General features: G+C 41.4%; 1 protein-coding gene across 3 annotated transcripts; it reads right to left on the minus strand.

The window, feature by feature from the left end:
- Positions 1-1,418: 1,418 nt before the first annotated feature.
- Positions 1,419-21,331, minus strand: trappc11 (trafficking protein particle complex subunit 11). Of its 3 annotated transcripts, none has more exons than XM_079167697.1 (30): positions 21,198-21,331; positions 20,092-20,320; positions 19,667-19,836; positions 18,723-18,793; positions 18,341-18,455; positions 17,890-17,989; positions 17,706-17,779; positions 17,185-17,281; positions 15,012-15,145; positions 14,393-14,534; positions 13,897-13,990; positions 13,696-13,775; positions 13,093-13,171; positions 12,019-12,073; positions 11,493-11,638; positions 10,809-10,870; positions 10,476-10,608; positions 10,046-10,176; positions 9,432-9,557; positions 9,148-9,341; positions 8,853-9,001; positions 8,566-8,687; positions 7,743-7,862; positions 6,996-7,061; positions 6,523-6,679; positions 6,193-6,304; positions 5,213-5,304; positions 3,917-4,050; positions 2,067-2,234; positions 1,419-1,967 (listed from the first exon to the last, which is right to left on the minus strand). In XM_079167697.1, exons 2-30 carry the CDS (start codon positions 20,296-20,298, stop codon positions 1,923-1,925), a joined length of 3,375 nt encoding a protein of 1,124 aa, XP_079023823.1. In that variant the 5' UTR covers positions 20,299-20,320; positions 21,198-21,331; the 3' UTR covers positions 1,419-1,922. The 3 variants fall into 3 exon arrangements, with proteins under 3 accessions (XP_079023823.1, XP_079023822.1, XP_079023821.1); XM_079167696.1 differs by having other exon boundaries at positions 21,166-21,320; XM_079167695.1 differs by having other exon boundaries at positions 20,979-21,320.
- Between the last annotated feature and the right edge of the window lie 82 nt (positions 21,332-21,413).

Genomic DNA, 21,413 nt, shown 5'->3' on the forward strand with positions numbered 1-21,413 from the left:
CATTTTGAGAGCCTGTGCTATATAAAAACCTGTAAAATATGGCTATTTTCGTCAGAATTTCAGTTTTACGGGATGTATTTGAATCTAACACAGCCTGTGATTGGCCGATTTGCGCAATTCTTACAGTTCTGAATCCGCGAGACTCTGGGCAGTGTAGTCATTCGTTCTTTGAGTTGTTTGACAGAATTTTAAGCCAATAAAATAATCAAAAACTGTGATACGCCCCCATGGGTCAAACCCATTGGCCAAAACTGAAATTATTATTCATTCGTCATAGTTGGTCATCAGAGACTCAGTTTTTTTACCAGCAGAGGAGAGAGACGGCTTCGATATGCCGGCATGGATTATTCTTTTTTTTTTCTTTCGATTTTCATCCAGGAAACATCTAAAAGGTACGAAGCCTTTCAATGTTTATGATGATGGGCTGAGTTGATATCTGTGGCAGATCAATAGTAACTTTCTAACGGTTTGAAGTAGAATAATTTGGAGACGATAGTTCGATGCAGTTTGTTCTCCTCGTGCTCCTGGATATGAAGTGTGTGTGTGAAAGTGCCGTAGGTCGCGGCTGGGACAGATAACGGAGAACATTGCTCGGCTTCTCCTGGTGAGAAATAGGTGAAATTGTGGTAGTACTTGTAGTACCTTGAAATACTTTGTGTATATATATATTTTTGAGAGATTAAAATAGGTTACATGGTCCATTTGATCAGAATCTCTTCGTCATGTACGGTTTTGAAATATTTTAAAATATCATTTAATTCGTTCTCAAAAGTGATTTGTACTACATGTGTACACTCTTCGCCCCCCCTCTAGAGCCCAATTGGGCTCTGCTCGGGATCTAAAGGTTGTTTAGTCTTCTGGACTTTAGGGGGTCTTAAAGGTCTTTACCACGTTTGAAGGTCTGATTGGGGTTTTTAACTTTTTACATTTAGTCTTTTCTTTTACATTACCCAATTTTGTAAACTTTTCTCTTTTTATTATAAAAAGCAAATAAAACTTGTTTTTTGTATCCGACCAAAGTCCAGTGTTGCTCATCTCTGAGGGGGCCTTCGTAGTCTCCTAGAGGTGAGAGCTCTTCCCCTGGGATAGGCTGACCGTAGTAATTAATCGGACATACACCAGCCAGCGGGGAGTGACGGAGCCCCCTGTTCCTGGGGCGACTGATTTCAAAGAAAGAGCAGTGGCGTATGTAACACTAATGATGGCTCTACTATAGCCAAGTGTGCCAGTAAACTATTGACGGTGAGCAGGAGCCATCATTAATGTTATCAGCAACAGCTGTGCTTCTCATGCCAGTGGCTGCCCGTTCATACTTCGGTTTTGGTCTTTTGTTTCGCCGACAACACCCCACACTTCATCACACACGCATTCACGTTTACATTACTGACTGACACACTTCACAATGGTAACTATTTCTTTATTTAGTAATAATAAATACCTTTAATTTACCATCATCCCTTGTGTCCTTTCCTTTGTCATAGCCTAGGAGCCCATTCATACACTGATGGTAGGGGCTACCATGCCTGCACTGTTAACAGTCATTATATAACATGAACATGGAACACAACTAGTTTACATCACTTCAATTTAATTAAACTTTCATCACATTACATTTTCATGTATTACACTTTACCCAAAATTCCATTTAGCTCACATCGGATTCATACATGATTTTCATTGTAAAATGATCATTAATTTATCACCAGCCATCCTGCTCATCAAGTCATCACATCGACTCTGAACATAAACAATTGTCTCCTGATGTTTTGTCAACCCATGGTTTTCCTGGTGTGTTTTTACAGAACAATGTCAAACAAACAAATAGTGTTAATATTGTCATCTGTGAGGAATCATACATCTAGAACAACCTACACAACATTGCTGTGTTTTCATATTTACAGTTAACAGTTTGTGTGTTCTTCTCAAGCTGCAGCAATGGAGGCATCATCCAGCTGTCGACCCTGAGGCTGAGCACAAAGGAAAAGACAACGCTGAATATGTTGACACATTCAGATAGCAATGACTGCTAACTCAGTGGAGCGGATAACTTTCTGTGAGTGCGTTACCTTGACAAAGATGCGTTGGGGCAGGAAGCGTCTCAGTGTGTGTGTGTTGGCGGTCAAGCAGCGGGGCAGGCTGATGTTGAGCTGTGGTAGTGTTTGGTAACCAGCCATCAGTGGGTAATAGTTATACAGCATCTGCTGCTCTGTGCCTGGAAGGATACGCAGACGTACCTGCGCACACGCACGCACGCACGCACACACGCACATGCATGCACACACACACACACACACACACACACACACACACACACACACACACACACACACACACACACACACACACACACACACACACACACACACACACACACACACACACACACACACACACACACACACTAAATAACAGTAAAAACTGCAAATTCAAACCTGTAATTAGTCTTCAGTCTCTAATGAGAAGTGTTCATTTATACAATTTAAGTTAATGAAGGAGACTTTCTGACACATTTATAAAATAGAGCAATCTGTCCAGCACAACTTTCTACATGACATTAAACAGGTTTTAGTTTTTTTGGAGCTGCTGTTCACACATTTATTCACAAGATGAACTTTAAATTAGAAATAGTTTTCCCTGGTATGAGCAGTACAAACTCCACTAGCAACTAGATTCGGGGGACATTTTGAGACCAAAGTGTGAACGTGAACTTAACCAAACTTGAGGCTAATCTGAACCAAACTCAACATTTTTTACTATTCTCAAATAATGTAAACTTTTCATTTTGGATTCCAGAATCGGTTGTTTGTTTTTCACTCATATCTCATTGGTTGAAGTGTGCTGTAACATTTCTTTTCTTTTAACAGGTTTGGTTCTCTTTGGTTGATCTGAATGCTGTCTTGGTCTGATTCAAAGCTAATCCTGGTACGGTTCTGTGATTTTAGCTTGACTTCAAAAGCTAAGCTACATTTGTACTCATCAGCTGATCATCAAGAAAGCAGCCCCTTCAGTGATCTGTATAGGTGATGATGCAGAGTGTATGGTGGCTGTGCTGAGAAGCCCCACACCGGGTGCTTCTTACGGGCCGGTTTTCTGCTTTAGCCAACAGATGAGCCCTGCAGTGAGCTCCTGAGATGGCTGACAAAAAGCTTATTTTTTGTATAGTACTTTGTGTTGCATTTCTTGTAGAAAAGGTGCTATGCTAATAAAGTGCATCGTAATCATAGTTTTAAAATGAGCCTAGATCTTTTGGTAACCATGGTAACCCATATGTTAGTCATTACATGACTAACTGGTTTCCCTTGATCCATCAGAAAGAGTGTGGTTAGAGTGTGTCCTACTCGTTACATTTGAGCAGTTCCTCATTGAAAGTCAATGCTTGGTTTTGACTTCATAATCAGTTCTTTCTCAGATATGTAATACTTAATAACCTTAGTATAATCTCTGGGGTTTTCCTCATAATATTACCCTCCCCCTCAGCTCAGTAAATACTTTGAAACGTCCTACAAACATAAGACCTTATAGAATATGATGCACTGCTGTCGATTAAACTACCAAACCCTATATAAAGAAGGGAAAAGAGCTAAAAGATACACATTAATACAGCAGTAATATTAATCCAGAAACATCATCTATAATAGTAAAACAGGGAACATTTGATTGCACAATGAGTACTTCTTACTTTGTTGAATGAAGGACTTTAACCTGCAGTAGAGCAGCACAGTGATATTAGTACTAAGTCAGTGTGGAAAATAAACTGACAGAAACTAAAAGGCATCAATCTAACACCTTTTCTTTGGTTCAGGTAAGTCACCACAGATGTAATCATTCATTTTATGAAAACCTAAACTATTAGTTCTGACCCAGCTGATTGAGATGCAGCTACATTACCTTCATTAGAAAGGGAGCACCGTCGTACCTGTTTGAGTCCAGAGAACATGAAGGCATCAGACGGTTCAACGGCCATCTCCACCTCCTGCACCAGAGAGGTTCTGTTCTCTATGTGGTAGCGAACTGACAGAGACTCTCTGACTCGCCCATATGATGGTAGCTCTACACCAAAACAAAGACATGTAGAGATAAAAAGCCAACATACAGCACAACTGACAACAGGACAACCTTTTAAACCCTCGGCCTATTTTTAGACCTCTGCTCAAAAATTGCATACCCATACTAAAGAGAGTGTATCTCTCCAACTACAAGGTCTATTTGAATAACGTTGATGTTATAATAACAGAAACACTTGTGAGATGTGTTCGGATGTGTAAATATCAGTGTATATGTTACTGGCTAAGAGTAAAATTTAAAAGTTTCGGGTTCGCCTGAAAAAAAAAGCACTTTTATTGTTTGTTTGTCTTTGAAATAATGCAGCAGCAAGCCTAAAACTCTCCCAAATCATAGCACAACATGACAGTAGTCTCAAAAGAAATGTTGGCTTTGATAAAGTGAAGCACAACAAAGTTATAGAGGTTTTGGTACGGAGTTGATTGACAGAATTCTTAGCCACTAAAAATCCAAAATTCGCTGCGCCACCTCGAGCATAAAATCAATTCGTCGAAAAGTAAAAATCACAACCCTTCGTCCAGCAAGGTAGGTTGACCACCATATTTCATGGAAAACACATAGAAACACATCGGACAGACGGCAGGCACATGGCTGCACGGATTTAAGCGGGGATTTTGTCCGGTTTTCTCCGGTTTCTTCACGAAAATCAGCTCACGGTGAGAAGCGATATGATTGTTTGCGATGGTTTGTTGGCTGTATGGTTATAATGGTTTCACTGAGAGAAATTCTGAAGATATCTCCGGATTGTGTGTCGAATCTTCTTGCTCTAAGAAGTATTAGTCGGCCACGATAGCCGTTAGCTTTGTGATGATATCTGGTAGCGGAGTGCGAAGCTCGCCGTAGCTTGCTGAAAATACGTGATATTGTGGTAGAACTTGTAGTTGATTATATTAGTTTGTGTATAATTGTGTTTGGAGTGAGTAAAATGGCTTTTTTGGTATTTTTTCCCAGAATCTCTTCGTTAAGTGGGTATATAACATGTGTGTAACATTGATTATATTCATTTCTGAAAAGTGCATTTTACGACGAAAAATATAGAAAATGTATGTATAGTATGTGCAAACTAACTAAGTAACACCTGTAAGATCAGAGAGATAAACAGTCACTTTACAAATGTGTACAGTGCGTTGTGTGAATTCACGTGACTAACCAGCGTGGATGTAAAGAGGGACAGACTCCAGGATGACATGAGGCAGAGTGACTGCAGTCTGGATGAGGGGACTGTTTGCACTGGAGGACTTTCTGCAGGACAGTTAAACAAATAGTCACAAATCTAATACAAATTACTAATAGAATTTAAAAAGAAATTGCTACCTTTTATGTGGAGGTCCAATCAGTATTAATGTTAAATGTAGTCAATTGAAGCAAATAATTCTAGGCACGATACGCTTATCTCACCAGTCGATACGATCACTACTACACACTTGGGTGCCGATTTGGTTTATTGCGATTTTAAAGTTTCTGGTGAACCTGCAGGATTTCATCTGATTCCGATCAGAATCCGACCCGGTGGCACCGATGACTAGCAATAAGAATGACGTTTTACACTGGTATTACTTTTACTTAAGTACTTCTACCACTGTGCTGTAGTTAACATTTAATCATAAACACATTGGTTTATAGATGTGAATGGTAATGCTTCTGATACACAGATGGTACCTGCCGACCATATCCTCTTCCACAGCTAATGCAGACGCAGACGCTATCTGCATTTCTTCAGCGGTATACTCAAATAAATATGGCTGAATTTCTGAGTCAGCCAAAACACTGTAAATATACTCATATTTGGGATGCCTTTTCTATTTTGCAAAACAAGCAAAGAGAACAAGGAAGCTCTGTTTTTGAGCGGCATATAGAGCACGCCCCCTGGCTCCCCAGAGAGACTAGAATACCAAGCTGAAAGAGCAGCCTGTAGTTATTCCTTGCATCCAACTGCGTCACTATCACATGAAATGATGCCGCTGGCTGCAGGACAAACTTTATGGGTTTAATTTATGGGTCATATAACACACTGCCTCACTACATTTACCATCAAAACTGATTAGCTATCCACATAAAAGGCGGCAGATTTGCAAGCCGATTCAAAGCCACTAATGACCGCTCTCAAGCTGCCAATGTGTGTGTACGTACCTCCTCCATGATATCAGGTACTGTCCTGTAGCTACAGTGGTATTGCTGTTGACCAGCGGTGGACACCGGAGACAGAAACACTCACTGGCACACTCGTCTGTCTGCAAAACAACTGGGGGGAGGAAAGGAAAAGACAAGGAAGGAAGGAAGGAAGGGGGGGGGGAGAGAGAGAGAGAGAGAGAGAGAGAGAGAGAGAGAGAGAGAGAGAGAGAGAGAGAGAGAGAGAGAGAGAGAGAGAGATACACAGTTGTAGTCATAGGATTTCCATGTGTTTTTTTTACAGCTTTGAATGTAAAAGACTTCAGATACCGGTGAACCCTCATCAGGTACCTTCCTGTAGCTGTGACTGCAGCTGTGCTGTGTTTGTGTTCATAGTGAGCAGCTGCAAAGAAGAGGAGGCCAGCAGAAGAGGCCAGGGAGACGATGACAGGATGTCTGTCATCAACAGGAAGGGGATGTCCACCACTACTCGGTCCAGTGGCTCAAACTAAGAATAAAAAGAATAATAAAGTCACAATACCTGCTACTGCACAACCACAATCTCAAGGCTCACTAACAATCTAAGCTATTTTTCAGTTCCCACTGTAGAGCATTTCTAAAAAATACTAATTGGAGTAAAATATATATGATCTGCCCATTTAAAACTGTAGAGCGAAGACAAAACACATAATTACTGGTTTTAGAGTCAATTCAAAAGTTGTTTGACTAGAAAAACCGGACTAGAATATAAAAATGTATGAAAACTAACAGTCCTCTGGCACACCTGCTCTGTAGATAAACCAATAAAAGTACCAGCTACAGACCTTGGTGGACACAAACTTGACAGACACCTCAAATGGGACCACTGTCTCTATGGCAACAGTCTCATCCTGAAAGACAACAAGTGAAGAGTGAACCAAATGAAAAAAGCTGTGAGCATGTCCAGTTGCACTCAAAAGTATTCAACCCCCATTGAAAATTAGGTTTATTGGCACAATTGACAAACTTTCAGCTGTTTTCAATAAACAACTCACACAAGGACCTTTTTAAATAGCTCAACACAACTAATACTACAAGTCTTCTTCAAATCTAACCAGAGATTTTCTGTGGATTTTCAAGGCTTGGTTTCAGAAGATTCTAGAGTGGCTGTCACAGTCGCCTGACTTGAAAATCCACAGAAAGTCTCTGGTTAGATTTGAAGAAGAGCTGGAGGCCATTGCCCATGAGGAATGGGCTAAGATTCCTCAAGAACGCTGTCGGCACATGTGTCTGGCATCACGTTTGCATCAGGTCCTAACAGCAAAAGGGTGCTCTAGTACTAAAGATGCTTGTCATGAAGGGGTTGAATAAGTTTGAGACTGCAGTAGTCATGAAAAGTAGCATTTTGTGTTGGATTTTTTAAAATGTCCTTGTTTGAGTTGTTTATTGAAAACAGCTGAAAGTTTGTCAATTGTGCCAATAAACCTAATTTTCAATGGGGGTTGAATACTTTTGAGTGCAACTGTATAATTGAAACATGCAACACTGTGCTAGCTGTCAGCTATGTCTGCAGGTCAGAGGAGCTTCTCTACCTTATGACATTTGCAGACAATCTGACGTCCTTCCACTGTGGTGTCGATGCTGTAGGCCACATGGAACAGGAAGACCCTTGATCCAGTTGACACACACTTCACATATACGCATCTCTCCAACTGCAGGCACATCCCATACAAGAATGAAATGGTAAATGGTCAATGGACTGTATTTGTATTTCTCTTTTCTAGTCTTCCGACCACTCAACGCTCTTTAACACTACATGTCATCATTCACCCATTCATACACTGATGACAGGGCTACCATGCAAAGTGCCACCTGCTGTAATGGTAATTTGTTACGCAGTATATATATATATATATATATCTACTCAGTATATTGTATTCATGCATAAGTACTTCTGCTCTAAACTTTGTTGAACTTCACCGTGTCTCTGTTGTGCAGAAGAAGAGCCCCCCCCCCCCCCTTCCCCACCCCCCCCAAGCATCTACGGTCCAGTAACTGGTCTGCACCCGGCTTGGCAACAGTCGCTCTCCTGCGAGTAGCACCCCCCTGAATTACTACTTTTCACTGTGGAGAAGGTAAGGCAGGTGTATATATGAGGAATATACAGTGCAGAACATGTTGTGATTCCTCATTCTTCAGTCAAATATTGTGGTCTTAGTGGGTTTCAATAGAGACATCTTTGTCCCTAAGGATCTCAGTGCATTTCGGTTAGACAGTTTATTATAGACTTATTATAGAAGCTGAGGTTGAACTTCCAAAATATGCAACAACATAGCCTCATTTATCCCAGAAATGTAATTAAAAGCCCCAAAATGTCCCTAGGGAGGCATAAGGGTTCTTTTTGAATGTGTGTACCTTTGCTCCTGGTTTCAGATCTCCTAGAGGAACGTCAGGGAGCAGGGCAGGTGCAGTGTCATCACAAACCTTTGAGCCATCGAGTGTCACATGTGTGGTTTGGCCTAGATTGGCATCCTGGCCTGGATAGATCAATCAAGACAAACACAAAACCAGAAACTAAATGAACTTGAATACATTTGAAATGCAAGCAGTTTTCCAATTTCAAAAGCTAAATTTAGCTGCAAAACCTGACAGAGGAATATATTTTAACTTTTATTCTTTATAAGTTTGAAATTTCAGTGTACCTGGTTTGAGGCCAGCTGTCAGTTTGACATCCTTTGCCACCACCCCCTCCTGTGATTGGACAGTGAGGTTGATGCAGTACATTTCATTGTTGAGTGCAGGAGGCTGGTGGCTCAGCTGAACAGAAATCTTTGGGACTCTGGAGATGATCCTAAACAACAAACAGTAGCGAACACACAAAACCCCTCAAACGTCTGTTGACTTCAGTGGAGATAAGACCTGATACTGTAACTGACAGATGACATAATAACTTTTACAGGAATACTGGGGTTGTACTGTGCCTGAACAAAGCCTTACATGGTACTGGGCTGCATGGTCAGGCTGTCCCAGTCCAGCTCTTGACGTGCCTCCACACCCCGCCCCCATCGGCGTGATGACCTGCTAGCCTGCAAGGCTTCATGGGTAGAGGCCGCATCTCCACCTGCCCCTCTCCAGCTCACAAACACACATCGGCCACTGTCACTGCCCAGCATCAGCTCAATACCGGTCATCTGAAGGTGCATAACCAAAAACATACACAGTCAGTGACCATCTGTCAGACAGACAGACAGACAGACAGACAGACAGACAGACACAAACACCTCAATCTTCTTGCCAACGTCTTCGGTCTTCGCTACAAAGCTGAAGTTGTGGCATTTGGTTTTTCCTGGCAAAAGGCTCATACTCTCCTGCCCTGCAGACTCCACCACACACCACTGGTTGTACTCCTGCACACACACATGAAACATGATTGTTTTGTCAACATCGTCTATTTGTCAAAAATGGGTTAGAAAACGGGCCTGTGAATTAGGTAACCACTGGCAGTGTTGTACATAGAAGGTGCTCATGTTTGGATTATATTGAATTTCCAGGTGTCTACAATGCGTTTTGCTGCTGCCCCTATCCACAGTGCTACATTACTTTGCTCCTGTCCTCAAAGTGGAGGTGTGCTGACTGCCATCTACTGTAGGTAAAACACTGAAGATGGAGAAATGCCTCTTAAAACCCTCTTCAGAAAATCCCAAGAATCTCCTAAACACCAACTAAAGAACAGTAACTGCTGCAAATCAGAGTTGGATCTATTATGAACTAAAAGTTGTTTTGAAGATGTTTCTTATGTCTTGTTTGTGTAGTGAGAATCCAACAACAAATCCAATGCCTGATGCTGGAGAAAAGAAATATGTTCTGCCTTGTGTTACATGTGTGTGGAGAGTACCTGGTTACTGAGGCTGACAGCCAGCTTGTTGAAAGATACAGGATGAGGACAGTCGGCTTGGAGGAAAACCTGGAGTTGGATGGGCTGGTCGACATGGAAACTGGGAGACTGGAACTTGGCTTTACACTGAACTGGAGTCAGAGAGAGAGGGTTTGAAACATCACCATATACTCTTAAAAATACAAGACATATGAGAGTACTTCGTGCTTGTACTAGTGTTCCTCACAGGACATTGCTTTAGGAGATTATCAGCCTCATACTTGAAGCTTTGAATGCTTGAGGAGGCCTTCATTTGAATTGCCCAAAAAGAAAAACAAATCCAATTGTTTAAAGTATGACAAGAGTAAGAGCATTTCTCTTCATGTACACGATGAACATTGAGGAGAGTAAAATATAGTTTTTGGTTGACTTTGAGTGATTGTGAACTCACTGAACGGGACGTAGTCCTGCACTTCTATAGTGAGCTCATTTGATCCGGACAAAGCCATGCGGTCGCTCCACAGCGACCTGGCTGCACCGTCAGAGGACGGATCACACTCCGGCTCGGCGTCAGGGACTTCATTCTGAAAACAGAAAGACAATTCAAATATGTATGAATGGAATTAAATGTCAAATGAAGCCTACATGTATTGCATTTAAATCATACCGCAACTGCAAATAGTCACATTCTGATATGGCTTCATGACATGTTAGTGCTTTGATATTGCTATAGATTTGCTGAGCGAGCATGTTGTGTTGGGCCGGTTGCTATCCTTCTACTCACCATCAGGACTTGGATGAGATTCTTCTCAATCCTCATCTTTTGTTCCTCCTTCAAGGTTGAAGCTAGAAGACAAGACGACTAAACAATGACCTCTTCTACATGTAGTTTTAGAACTGTTGGGTTCTGTGGTGAAATTGAATGCGTTATATTTATAAATCTTGGGATATCAATGTAGGAGACAATCAGATGGCAGATCCGTCCCACATAAGCACCCTGTGGGGTGAACCCTTTAGAACTTTGCAGGTAAGGAACAGACAGGAAGTAGCATTTGGCCAAAAACCCCAACACAGAACAGGTTCTTCCAATTACCAAACTAAAAGTTTTATAGGACCAATTACTTGTTGTGTTCTGTTGTTTACTTATTCTACTTGATTCATTGTTCTTATGTGTTTTAGTGTCAGGTTCAACTAGTCACATACGAGAGGTCTCTTTTTTGAAAGGAATAGCGTAAACCATTAATGATGAATCGCTGTATTACACAGACATTCCATTGTAATTTAAAGGCATATTGTTTGCACTTAATGCTATACTATTCTCCCCAAAACAAAACACTGGTCAAGTAAGGCCTCTGACTATGGCAATCTCATCAAAATACGACAGAAATCTATCAAATTGAAGTAGAATGGACAGTTTGTGTCATCGATAGAATAAACAGTGTAACCTCTGATTGGCTGAGAATCTTACCTCTGCCCAGCAGCTCCATGCAGTATATGATGTAGTCTTTAACACTGGCCATCAGATAAGCACAGCGCAGAGCGGTGGTCAATATGGCGGTCAGGAGGCCCCACCATCGCTCTGTGCGATAGTCGCACATCACATAGTCCAACAGCCTGATGCAAACACACACACACACACACACACGCAAATACTCACATGTTGCTTACAAACACAGATTAAGGAAACAATCTCACTAACTCCAGATGTTAATAGTTCTGTTGGGAAAGTAGATTTGGTCTACTCAAGGCTGGCTCATCACCCATCAGCATCCAGTTTCCAAACAGAGGGTGGATATTCCATCTGTGGAATATACTAACCTCAATTCAAAAAGTGTGTATTTTTCTCTTTTAGGACAAACTGTGTAATGACAGAGCATGGCTGACACTTTGTGTGAAGTATCACTTTAAGGTTACTTAAAGACTTTCTGGAGCATGTACATGAAAGTCAGAGAGTGGAATTGTCCTTTACAAGTCCAGCATGTGTTTGGACTTACTTCAGGGCTTTGGTGTAGTCTTTAGCATGGTAGTATTCCTCTCCCATCTGCACCACTGCAAAGGAGACAAAACGAGACAAATACTGTGTGTGACAAGGTTAAACACAAAAGGTAAAGCAGAACCCTTGGGCATCACTAGGGACAGTTTAGATGTTTTGGGCCATTATGGCTGTGTTTATGCATATGGAAGACATTTAGTTTTTTCAAATAAGTCGATAATAAAACCAAAATACAGACACCCAGGCCCTGAAAGACACAAATGTGCCCATTGAAACCCCAAGGCCACGTCAGCATAGAATCATGCAGTCTATTATATCAAACTATAGCGCTGGTTTCAAGATGGTAGTTTTGACTGTTTTTTACCAGATCGAGACATTTTGCAGGTTAGTTCTTTGCCGTAACATACATGCTATTTTCCTGGTTTCTGTTAGGGTTATAGCCGCCGTATTATGGAGCAATGCATCAAAGTCAATGCTTCTAATCATTGACAATCAAAATCCCCCGAGCTTTGTTTTCATAATAACAACAGTGGTATTACAAACAGACTTTTAAAAAGGTTTACATTTCTGAAAATAAATGAATACTTGTGGTCAGAACTCATACGCTCTTTTAACAAGACATTTCCATGACTGTGAGGCAAATATTCATCACCACACAGTCTCTGAAACATCTGCGTGTATATGAACAAAATAATATAGAATTTACCACAGTACATCTAAAATAATAATAAACAACAAACTACGGAGGCTTTGGTGACATAACTGATCTGAAGGATGCTTTGATGACCTCACCGTAATAACATTGAATATTTGCATGTCCTACGTGGTACACCAAAGCCTCAAAAACTCTACCTGATGAGTGCAGTGTTTACGTCTACATGTACAAGGCTGGAAAAAGAGAATGCATCAATAATCAAACTCACTATAAAATACAAACAGCATTTACAAGAAGAATAACTTGTAGTGCCTTCAATAATAATGAAATCTAACACGCCTCATTTTGTTGTAGCATCCTTTGGAGGCACTGGAGGCCATAAAAGGACTGTGGATATTAAAAAAGCACAACGATACTCACTGAGGTGGCTCTTCATTCGAGGGCATTTGTACTTCTTAAACTGGGCGACAGCGTTACTGAGAAGTGCTATGATCAGCTCCTGTTGGGGCAGAGACAGTGAGAGGCACGTTTCCGTACAGCAGTAACATGTTTAATGTGGGACTGTGATGACAAAGGGTCAATATTTGACAACAGGAGGTGCATCGTTCTGAAGACTGGAGCATTTTGTGTTGAAGGTGCTGAAAACAACTTGTTTCTCAAAATGGAAAACATTGCTACTGTGATACTTTCCTAGCATCAAAGCACACCACAAAACTGACCATCTCTCCTCTGCTGTTGACTCAGTATGTAAACTTATTATTATTATTTCGGGTTTGGCGCCCTCCAGTGGTGGCATCAAAAAAAGACACTGTGGCAAATGGCAACGCAAACCATTACACAGAAATTGCACACATTTTCACAGGAATTGACTTATTTCCTACAAACAAAAACCATTAGAATAATTGAAAAATAATGCTATAATCATATATAAATGATAGAACTAGTGTATTTCAGATGCATGCCTTAAAGCAAAGGGACAATGAAACCATGAGCTACAATTTGAGCACAGCTGTGAATTCTTACAGAATGTGGTACATCCCTCTCTTTTATCTGCAGGGCCAAAATCCCCGTCTTCTCCTTCTCTGCATCTGGAGGTTCAATACCTGGAAATAGAACAGCACAGAAACCATGTTTTACCCATACATGTCCAACTCAGGCAGAGACTCTTGTGTCATCCAACACTTTTTTAATTGGACATTAGACAAACTGTGTGTGAGAACATACTCTGGTGTCCTTGTCTCCATGGTCTCTGGCCATAGAAGTCCAGTCCCCCAGTGTGGGTGTCCCCTAGTTCGGAAGAGGGATAAGTCGCTCCAGCCTAGAACAACCAACCAATCAAATGAAACCATCAACAGCTGTTTTATGGGAAAGATAGTACATACAAGCTTCTTCATAGAAACTATTATTCATTCAGGTTTAACGTAGTGAATATTATTGGCTTTTTGCAACTTGATTTATGAAGATTCTATTTTATCTTAAGACTCAGCACTTACCATTACTACAACAGAATTTTTTTAAAATTCTTTACACAACTATTTCTGTCACTCTTTATGCAAATAAACTAGTGCAACATTCTGAATGTCTTCCAGGAGAGACTGCACTTTAACTCTAGCGTGTCTCCCCCTCTCTGTGACGGCTGGCTGTTTGCATCAGGTATAAACCTCTTTGGTTTCAGACATCATCCTTAGAGAGGTAGTAACAGTAGCTGCAGCTTTATCACCTGACAAAGCTGCTGTGCCAGCTGTTTCCTGTCCTGGCTGTAACAGGCAGCTTGTTGGTAGTAGAAACCAGGGTTCTGGGTCTGGATGGCTGTCAGACCCAACTTTATGGCTTCATCGAACAGCTCACCAAACGACTGGAACCTGTGAGGAAGCAAAGGACATTATACAGTAGATGTACACGTCGGTCTCCATCAGGCATAAAGATCAGTCCCCAGTACAACATGACTGATAACTACGGAGCTCTCATGGGGACATGGGGAGAAGGAAAATCGACGGAGGGAAAAATAAAAACACTTTTGCATTCTCCTGAGAAAGTTGTGCTTTCCCTCGCAAAAGTTTTTTATTTAGAGTCCCTATGACAGCTACAGTAGCTTGGAAAATAGCAATATGGGGCACCGGATTTGATTAACTTCCTGTTTATCAGACCACAAATGAGACAAGAACTAGCTAGCTACACACTGCGGTCCCTCCGCCTCACTCCATCGCTAGGAGAACACTACACTGCTCTAGCAACTGGAATTCAGCCAGTGTAAACCCCAGCAAATAAAAACCTAGCATTTCAGTTTGAATAACTTCAACATGTTGAACACAGGGTGTGATGAATAGTGTGTATCTTACTGTTTAGACATCCACGCAGCATGCTCAAACGCCAGTTCAGCACTGCCGATCTTCTTCTTACACAGGTCAATGTGCTTCCTGAACTGGGCAATAGCATCTAGAGGAGTGTTATGCTGGAAACACAGACGACATATCTAAAGAGGAAAGAAAAGAGAAGAGAGACGTCAAGGAATTTAGAGAGAGGAAATAGGAATGACAGCCCTTTCTTACGGTTTCAAGGTAAAGGGGGTGAACATGATCTAAATATAGCATACATTTAAACTGATATTGATTCTTGAGGTGGCTAAAATACATTTGGCTGCTGTCCCTGGCCACAGCAGTACATTGCTTTGCTCCCATGCTGGTACTCCTGTCTGCTTCTCTAAACTCGGGGCATGCCAATCATCATATACTGTAGGTCAGTGGTTGTCAAATGGGGGTACGCGCATGTCCGATTAAAAAAATATATATTTAAAATTTGCATCCATTTAAAAATCCTTTAAAAATAGTTATTTAATAAATATTCCAGCCGCTGGCTGAGACCATGCTGGACTCAAACGCAGCGGAGAAGTTAAAGACTGCGCCTTTGTCAAATGACTGTGTGCTGCAGAGTAGATACAATGGGAACAGACATTGTCGAGCAAGTTGTGGGAAAACTTAGCGACTCTTTTTCACTCCAGCTGGATGAATCCACAGATGTCAGTGGAAACTTGTTGCTTTTGTGAGATACATCGATACTGACATTTATGAGCACATACTATTCTGCTGTTGTCAACACCTTCTTCTGTGAAAACGGCATGAGCTGGAAATTCTGCAGCAGCATCTGCACAGATGCAGCAGCATCAATGACGGGCAGCGCGAGAGGACGTATAGCACGCATTAACAAAGAAAACCCCGACGTGAAGTGGACTCGCTGTGTCATACACAGGGAAGCATTGGCGTCCAGAACATGAGCCCTGTGTTACATGACGCATCAAAGTGATCCACTTCATAAAGTCAAGGCCACGTAATGCACGCCTGTTTCACCACCTCTGTGACAACATGGGCGCTGAACACAGACAGCTGCTGCTGCACACAGAAGGAGAATACTCAACCGGCTGTTGGAATTACGATCTGAAGTACACACCTTTCTGATGGAGCACAGATCTCCCCATGCCACCTTGTTCCAGGACACACACTGGCTTGCAAAGCTGTGCTATCTGGCAGATATATTCAGCAAACTGAACGAACTGAATGCGTGTCTGCAGGGCAGGGACACCAGCATTTTAAACCTGTGTGACAAGATGGTGGCTTCCTGAAGAAAGCAGAGCTGTGGAGAAGGTGCACAGGGGGATCTCAGCTGCTTTCCTCGGGTGGATGACTTTCTCTCATAGTGAGGATGTGGACAGAGCTCCAGTCAAGTCGGTCATAGTGGGACATTTGACCAACTTGATTCAAGACTTTCATTCCTACTTTCCTGACATGGAGGAGAAATCTGCACAGCTGGATTGGGTGAGAAACTCATTTCTCTTGTCCGAAGCAAACGGAAGCGACACACAGACACAGTTGTGTGTGTGTGTGAAGCAGGAGCAGCCTGACCTGGGACAGAACGCTTTGGAGCAGCTACTACCCTAACCCTCCACATATTTATATGAGGCCTCCTTCTCTGCAATGACTGTGATCAAAACAAAGCAAAGAAGCAGACTGTGCCTGGAGAAGAGCTTGATCACAACAGTTGCCTCCCTGCCACCAAGACTCACAAAGATCCTCAGTGAAGCACGAGCACACGTTTCTCACTACAATGTAAATGCAAAAGCATTCAGTTCAATGCAACAATGCAATCTTCAGTGTTGACAGTTTAGTAAGTGAAACACTGATGGCACAGCGCTGTGTTACATCTTTTTTTCAACCAAAAATCCTTTGCGCTGGTTAGGGGGTACTTGGCTGAAAGAATATTCCACAGGGGGTACATCACTAAAAAAAGGTTGAGAACCACTGCTGTAGGTAAAACACTGGCTTTTCTATGTACCTCATACAATCCCCAAAAATATTTGATTCATTAGTTGAAAAGCCCCGGAGTTGAATCTCATTTCTCAGGATCTCATCTTTGTACACTTCTGGCTGACAAGCACGGCCCGAACTCTTTGAGAGATATCTGGTCACAGGCGTGTGATGAGAGGATCATTTTCACAACTACAGACAGATGGAAATGTACCTTATAGTTGATGAATCCTGCCATAGTTTTGATCTCCAACATGTTGGTCTCGTGGGCCCTGAGCTCATGAACAAGACTGTATGCAGTTCTGTAGTACCTACGAAAACAAACAAACTTACAAAATAAGAGTTACAGCTGGAATACAACATATAGGTCTACCTGTGTCTATACTACCAGCAACCTTAAAAATGGAATGCTTCCGAATCTTTTTCTTTGTTCAAGTTGAGAAACAAGAAGAAAACTAAATTTGTGATGCAGGAAGAAATGACATAAGAAGATTCCTTCTCGCGCTGAACAGTAGTTTGTCTCCTATAATTATGACAATAGTTAATAAGCAATACCAACATCCCTATTATCAGACATTTGTGATTTTTCAGGAGATCTTACGCTATTTGTTTACTTCAATCTGCTGATGGAAAAACACTACTGCTGAAAATATGTCTCATTAAGTCCTGCAAGGAGCTGACAACAACGAAGAGAGTATCATCGTACCCATTACGAGTCTATAGGCTCAGACTTACTTGAGAGCATTCTGGGTGTCCTGTTTCAGCTCACTGAAGAAGGCAATTTTAAACTGGTGTCTGACAAACAGCAGCTAGGAACATCAGAGAGATGAAGAAGAGAAGAGGAAGAAGACAGCGTAAGGACAGGGCATTTTAAAGTATGTGTGTGTGGGTGTGTGTGTATGCGCGCACGCCTTCCTACCTGATGTGTTGTCTTGTTGAGGAACTCTTTATGTGATTTGACTCGACGGATCTCAGTGTAGTAGTAAGTCTGAGCATGTTCGTAGAAAGCATTCTCCAACCTACAGAATCACAAATTCTGTTTAATAAACACACAATGTTTGGAAGAGATTTCAAGGTATTTATTTGCTGCATGTTTGGCATGCGTTGGTTTTCATTTTAGAGACTGCACCACGTTGAAAGAGCTGTCAATGTCACAAAATAATAACGCATTTCCACTACGCGGCAAGTGTATTCAAAACTGCATATCAATTAATATCAGACTAAAGACCTCATGTAATAAAAACATCAACTTTAATTGGAGAGCCAAATGTCAATGTCATTTGGACAATTAGTTCATAAATTGCAAAATATCTATCTACATCGATATGTATTAAACATGTTTATCTATATGGCATTAGTGAATTAACTACCTTATAATGTAGCCCACTAAGTGGTCGGTGTGTGGCAGTACAAAGAGACTCTTGCCAGACAGATCACAGGCATTACAAAGAGTTGCTGCTCTCTCTGATGCTACCAGGTCCTCTCCTGTACAAAGAAGAGAAGAAGTCATGTTTTGGGAGGAAAAAGAAACTGGAAACAGACAGCATTTGGCTTAGGTTTGGTTTAACACTTTAGAGTTGCTGCCTAATGTCTTAAGGTTTTTTTTTAATACATTGTCCATTGCCCGCGGGACCTTTGTGCGTACAGCACAATTTTGTACTGCAGAAAGAGAGGCAAGAATATACTGAAGATACACGTTAAAACTTATGTGGATGAGATATGACTTAAATATGATTCAGTCGAGAACTTTACCTGGTGGTAGAGGAGTTTTCTTCTGGATTAGAACCACAGCTACCTTGGTGTTCCTGCCCTGAAGACTGGTCCTAAAGACAAACACAACACATATGACTGCAGACAAACGTCTGGAGTTGGTGGCGCATGCAGATGCGGCAGCCAGCAGCTCCCATGAACTTCTCTATAGTTTTGCTTCAGTTTGTTGCCTTTTCACTTCTGTCACTAAAGTACGTATGGACGAGGCTATGACATTAGTCCATTAGCAGACGCCTTAATCTTAGCTTACAATTCAGATTCTATCGCACCGTTACTATCACTATCACACAGCTACGGGAGCGATTTTGGGGTTAAGTGTCTTGCTCAAGGACACATCGACATGCAACTAGCGGAGCCGGGGTGTAGCATAAAGATGTTTTGTGTTTCTTGCGTAGCATAAAGATGTTTTGTGTTTCTTGCGTAGCATAAAGATGTTTTGTGTTTCTTGCGTAGCATAAAGGGAAGTCGAGAGCTGATCCGCTGGATAGTTGTAGCTCTATGAAGCCCGGTCCATTCCAAATGCTTTTCTTGATTTTTCCAGGTATGACAGCTGTCGAAAATGCTTTCACTACAAAAGTCACTGAATACTTAAACAAGTTTTGGAAAAATGGAATAAGAAACAATTTTAACTATACAACAACAACAACAAACAGTCTTCTGGCAGCGTTGCATGATCTATCATTTATTTAGCGTTATGTTATAATTTTTTGTAAATGTAATAAATGGAAATGGAAGTTGATCTGAAAAACAAATGCTGAAAATCCATGACAAGTTGCATCTGATGAAAAAAAAAAAACGCCTACATACAGAGTACATTAAACAGTTCAAATGGACCAAATCAAGGCTGATCAAACAGAAACCAGAAGCATCTACCTGCTAGTCACCCAATAAAACCCTTTCTGAAGGCAAATAACATGTACTCCTACCTGACAATCTCCACTTTAGTTGCACATTCAGATTGTTTCTCTTTCCACTGTGGGTCATCCCAGTCCAGTTCGTAGAATAGAACCACCAGAGCGGGTACCAGGTTCAGATGTTTATTCATCCAACCTGTTTTCAGGATGCCTTTAGGGATGTACCACTCATAGGACGTTCGCTAGACAAACAGAGACGATAAACCGTTCAGAAAAAAAGGTATACATACTTGATTGCAACACTGATCTCAGTGAAGACTTCACAACTTTTTGTGATTTTATGTTCTTCCACATCTTAGCACTGACGCAGTAATTTGTGAGTGAGCATAATGAAAACTGAAACTGTGTTCCAATTCCTTGTCATAGGCTGGGCTTTTTGGGATATCATATTGTCTTGATTGTTGATGGACTTCTAGATCTCTCCATCCACTGCTCACCTTTGTGCGACATTTGGGGTATTCATGGTCTCCTGGAAGGACTTTGAAAGAGATAGGAACTCTGTCAGCTCGCCGGTTGGCGCAGAAGGCATCCCAAATGGCCCGGTGCACGGCATTGTACACCACATCCAGACCAGTTAGAGCAACAAAGGCCATGGGCCGACAACATAGCTCTGGAGGAAGCTCCCACTGGGAACCTGCCATCATGTTGGTTTAACTAAGGATACACCTGCACAGGACAGAGCAACATCACTGCAACAGAAACATCTTCAAGGGAAACACATTTTCTTGGATTCTTACACTGTACCAAATACCCTAGTACAGCGAGGTTATAATGTATCTTAAATTAGTAATAATGCTGAGAGATTTTCTATCAAAATGCTATTGACTTTCTGTTTCTACATTTTGTGGTAACTGTACAAGGTGTGATTACAAATTGATACAAATTGTGTTCGACTAAATTACATTTCTTGACATCAAATGTATTTCGTGCATGTATCATTACGGAATTTCAACACATAAGCCTCATCGAACAACCAAGCATGAACAGATTTATCGATATCAACCTGCAGGTCACAAGACTTGAAGCTTAGCCGTAGCTAACGCAGAGCAGAGTTAAGCTAAGTAACGTTAGGTGCCACAGTTCAGTTGTTTAACGTTACTTCGTGATGACTGAAGCTCGACTGTTTCTTGGGGAGAAGCACTAAGTTAGTATATCTAATTCATATGCAAATGTACTGTAACACCAATTCAAGAAGCGTGTGACAAAATGATTTGCCATCAAAGTAAATACAAAACCGTTCAGGCAAAAGCGGAAGTGACATAACCTAACTCTGCTACAGCTACTGGCACTGATTAAATAGATGACGTTACATTAAACAACATACCTCAGTTGCATTACTTAATGTGAATTGGTAACGTTGTTAGGTACTGCTAGCTTGGATGAATTCGCTGAGCTAGCTGCACTTCATATGCTGGAGGCTGTCTATAGAGGTTAGCGTTAGCTTAACATGTAACGCTAGCTAGTATAGTGGGCGAGGTTGCGAATCCAACGAACAAAAAACGTAAATGCACTTTTAGGTTTCGGCTGCCTGGCCACGTTTTACCAAAGTCTCGGCGCTTGTTACCGTCCGACGGCTAGTCGCCGATGTGTCAAAGTCGACAGAACAATAAATAGCTAATTTAGCAGCTGTTGCTGAAGCAACAACAAACTAGCTAGTTAGCTAACGCTACCAGTTGCGGAACTTGAAACACATCCGGTTCGATTTTTCAAAATTAAATACTAACGTTATCTCAAAACTATTTGCTAATGAGTACATACA

This window comes from Pholis gunnellus (assembly GCF_910591455.1).
Source record: "Pholis gunnellus genome assembly, chromosome: 10".
Taxonomy (NCBI): domain Eukaryota; kingdom Metazoa; phylum Chordata; class Actinopteri; order Perciformes; family Pholidae; genus Pholis; species Pholis gunnellus.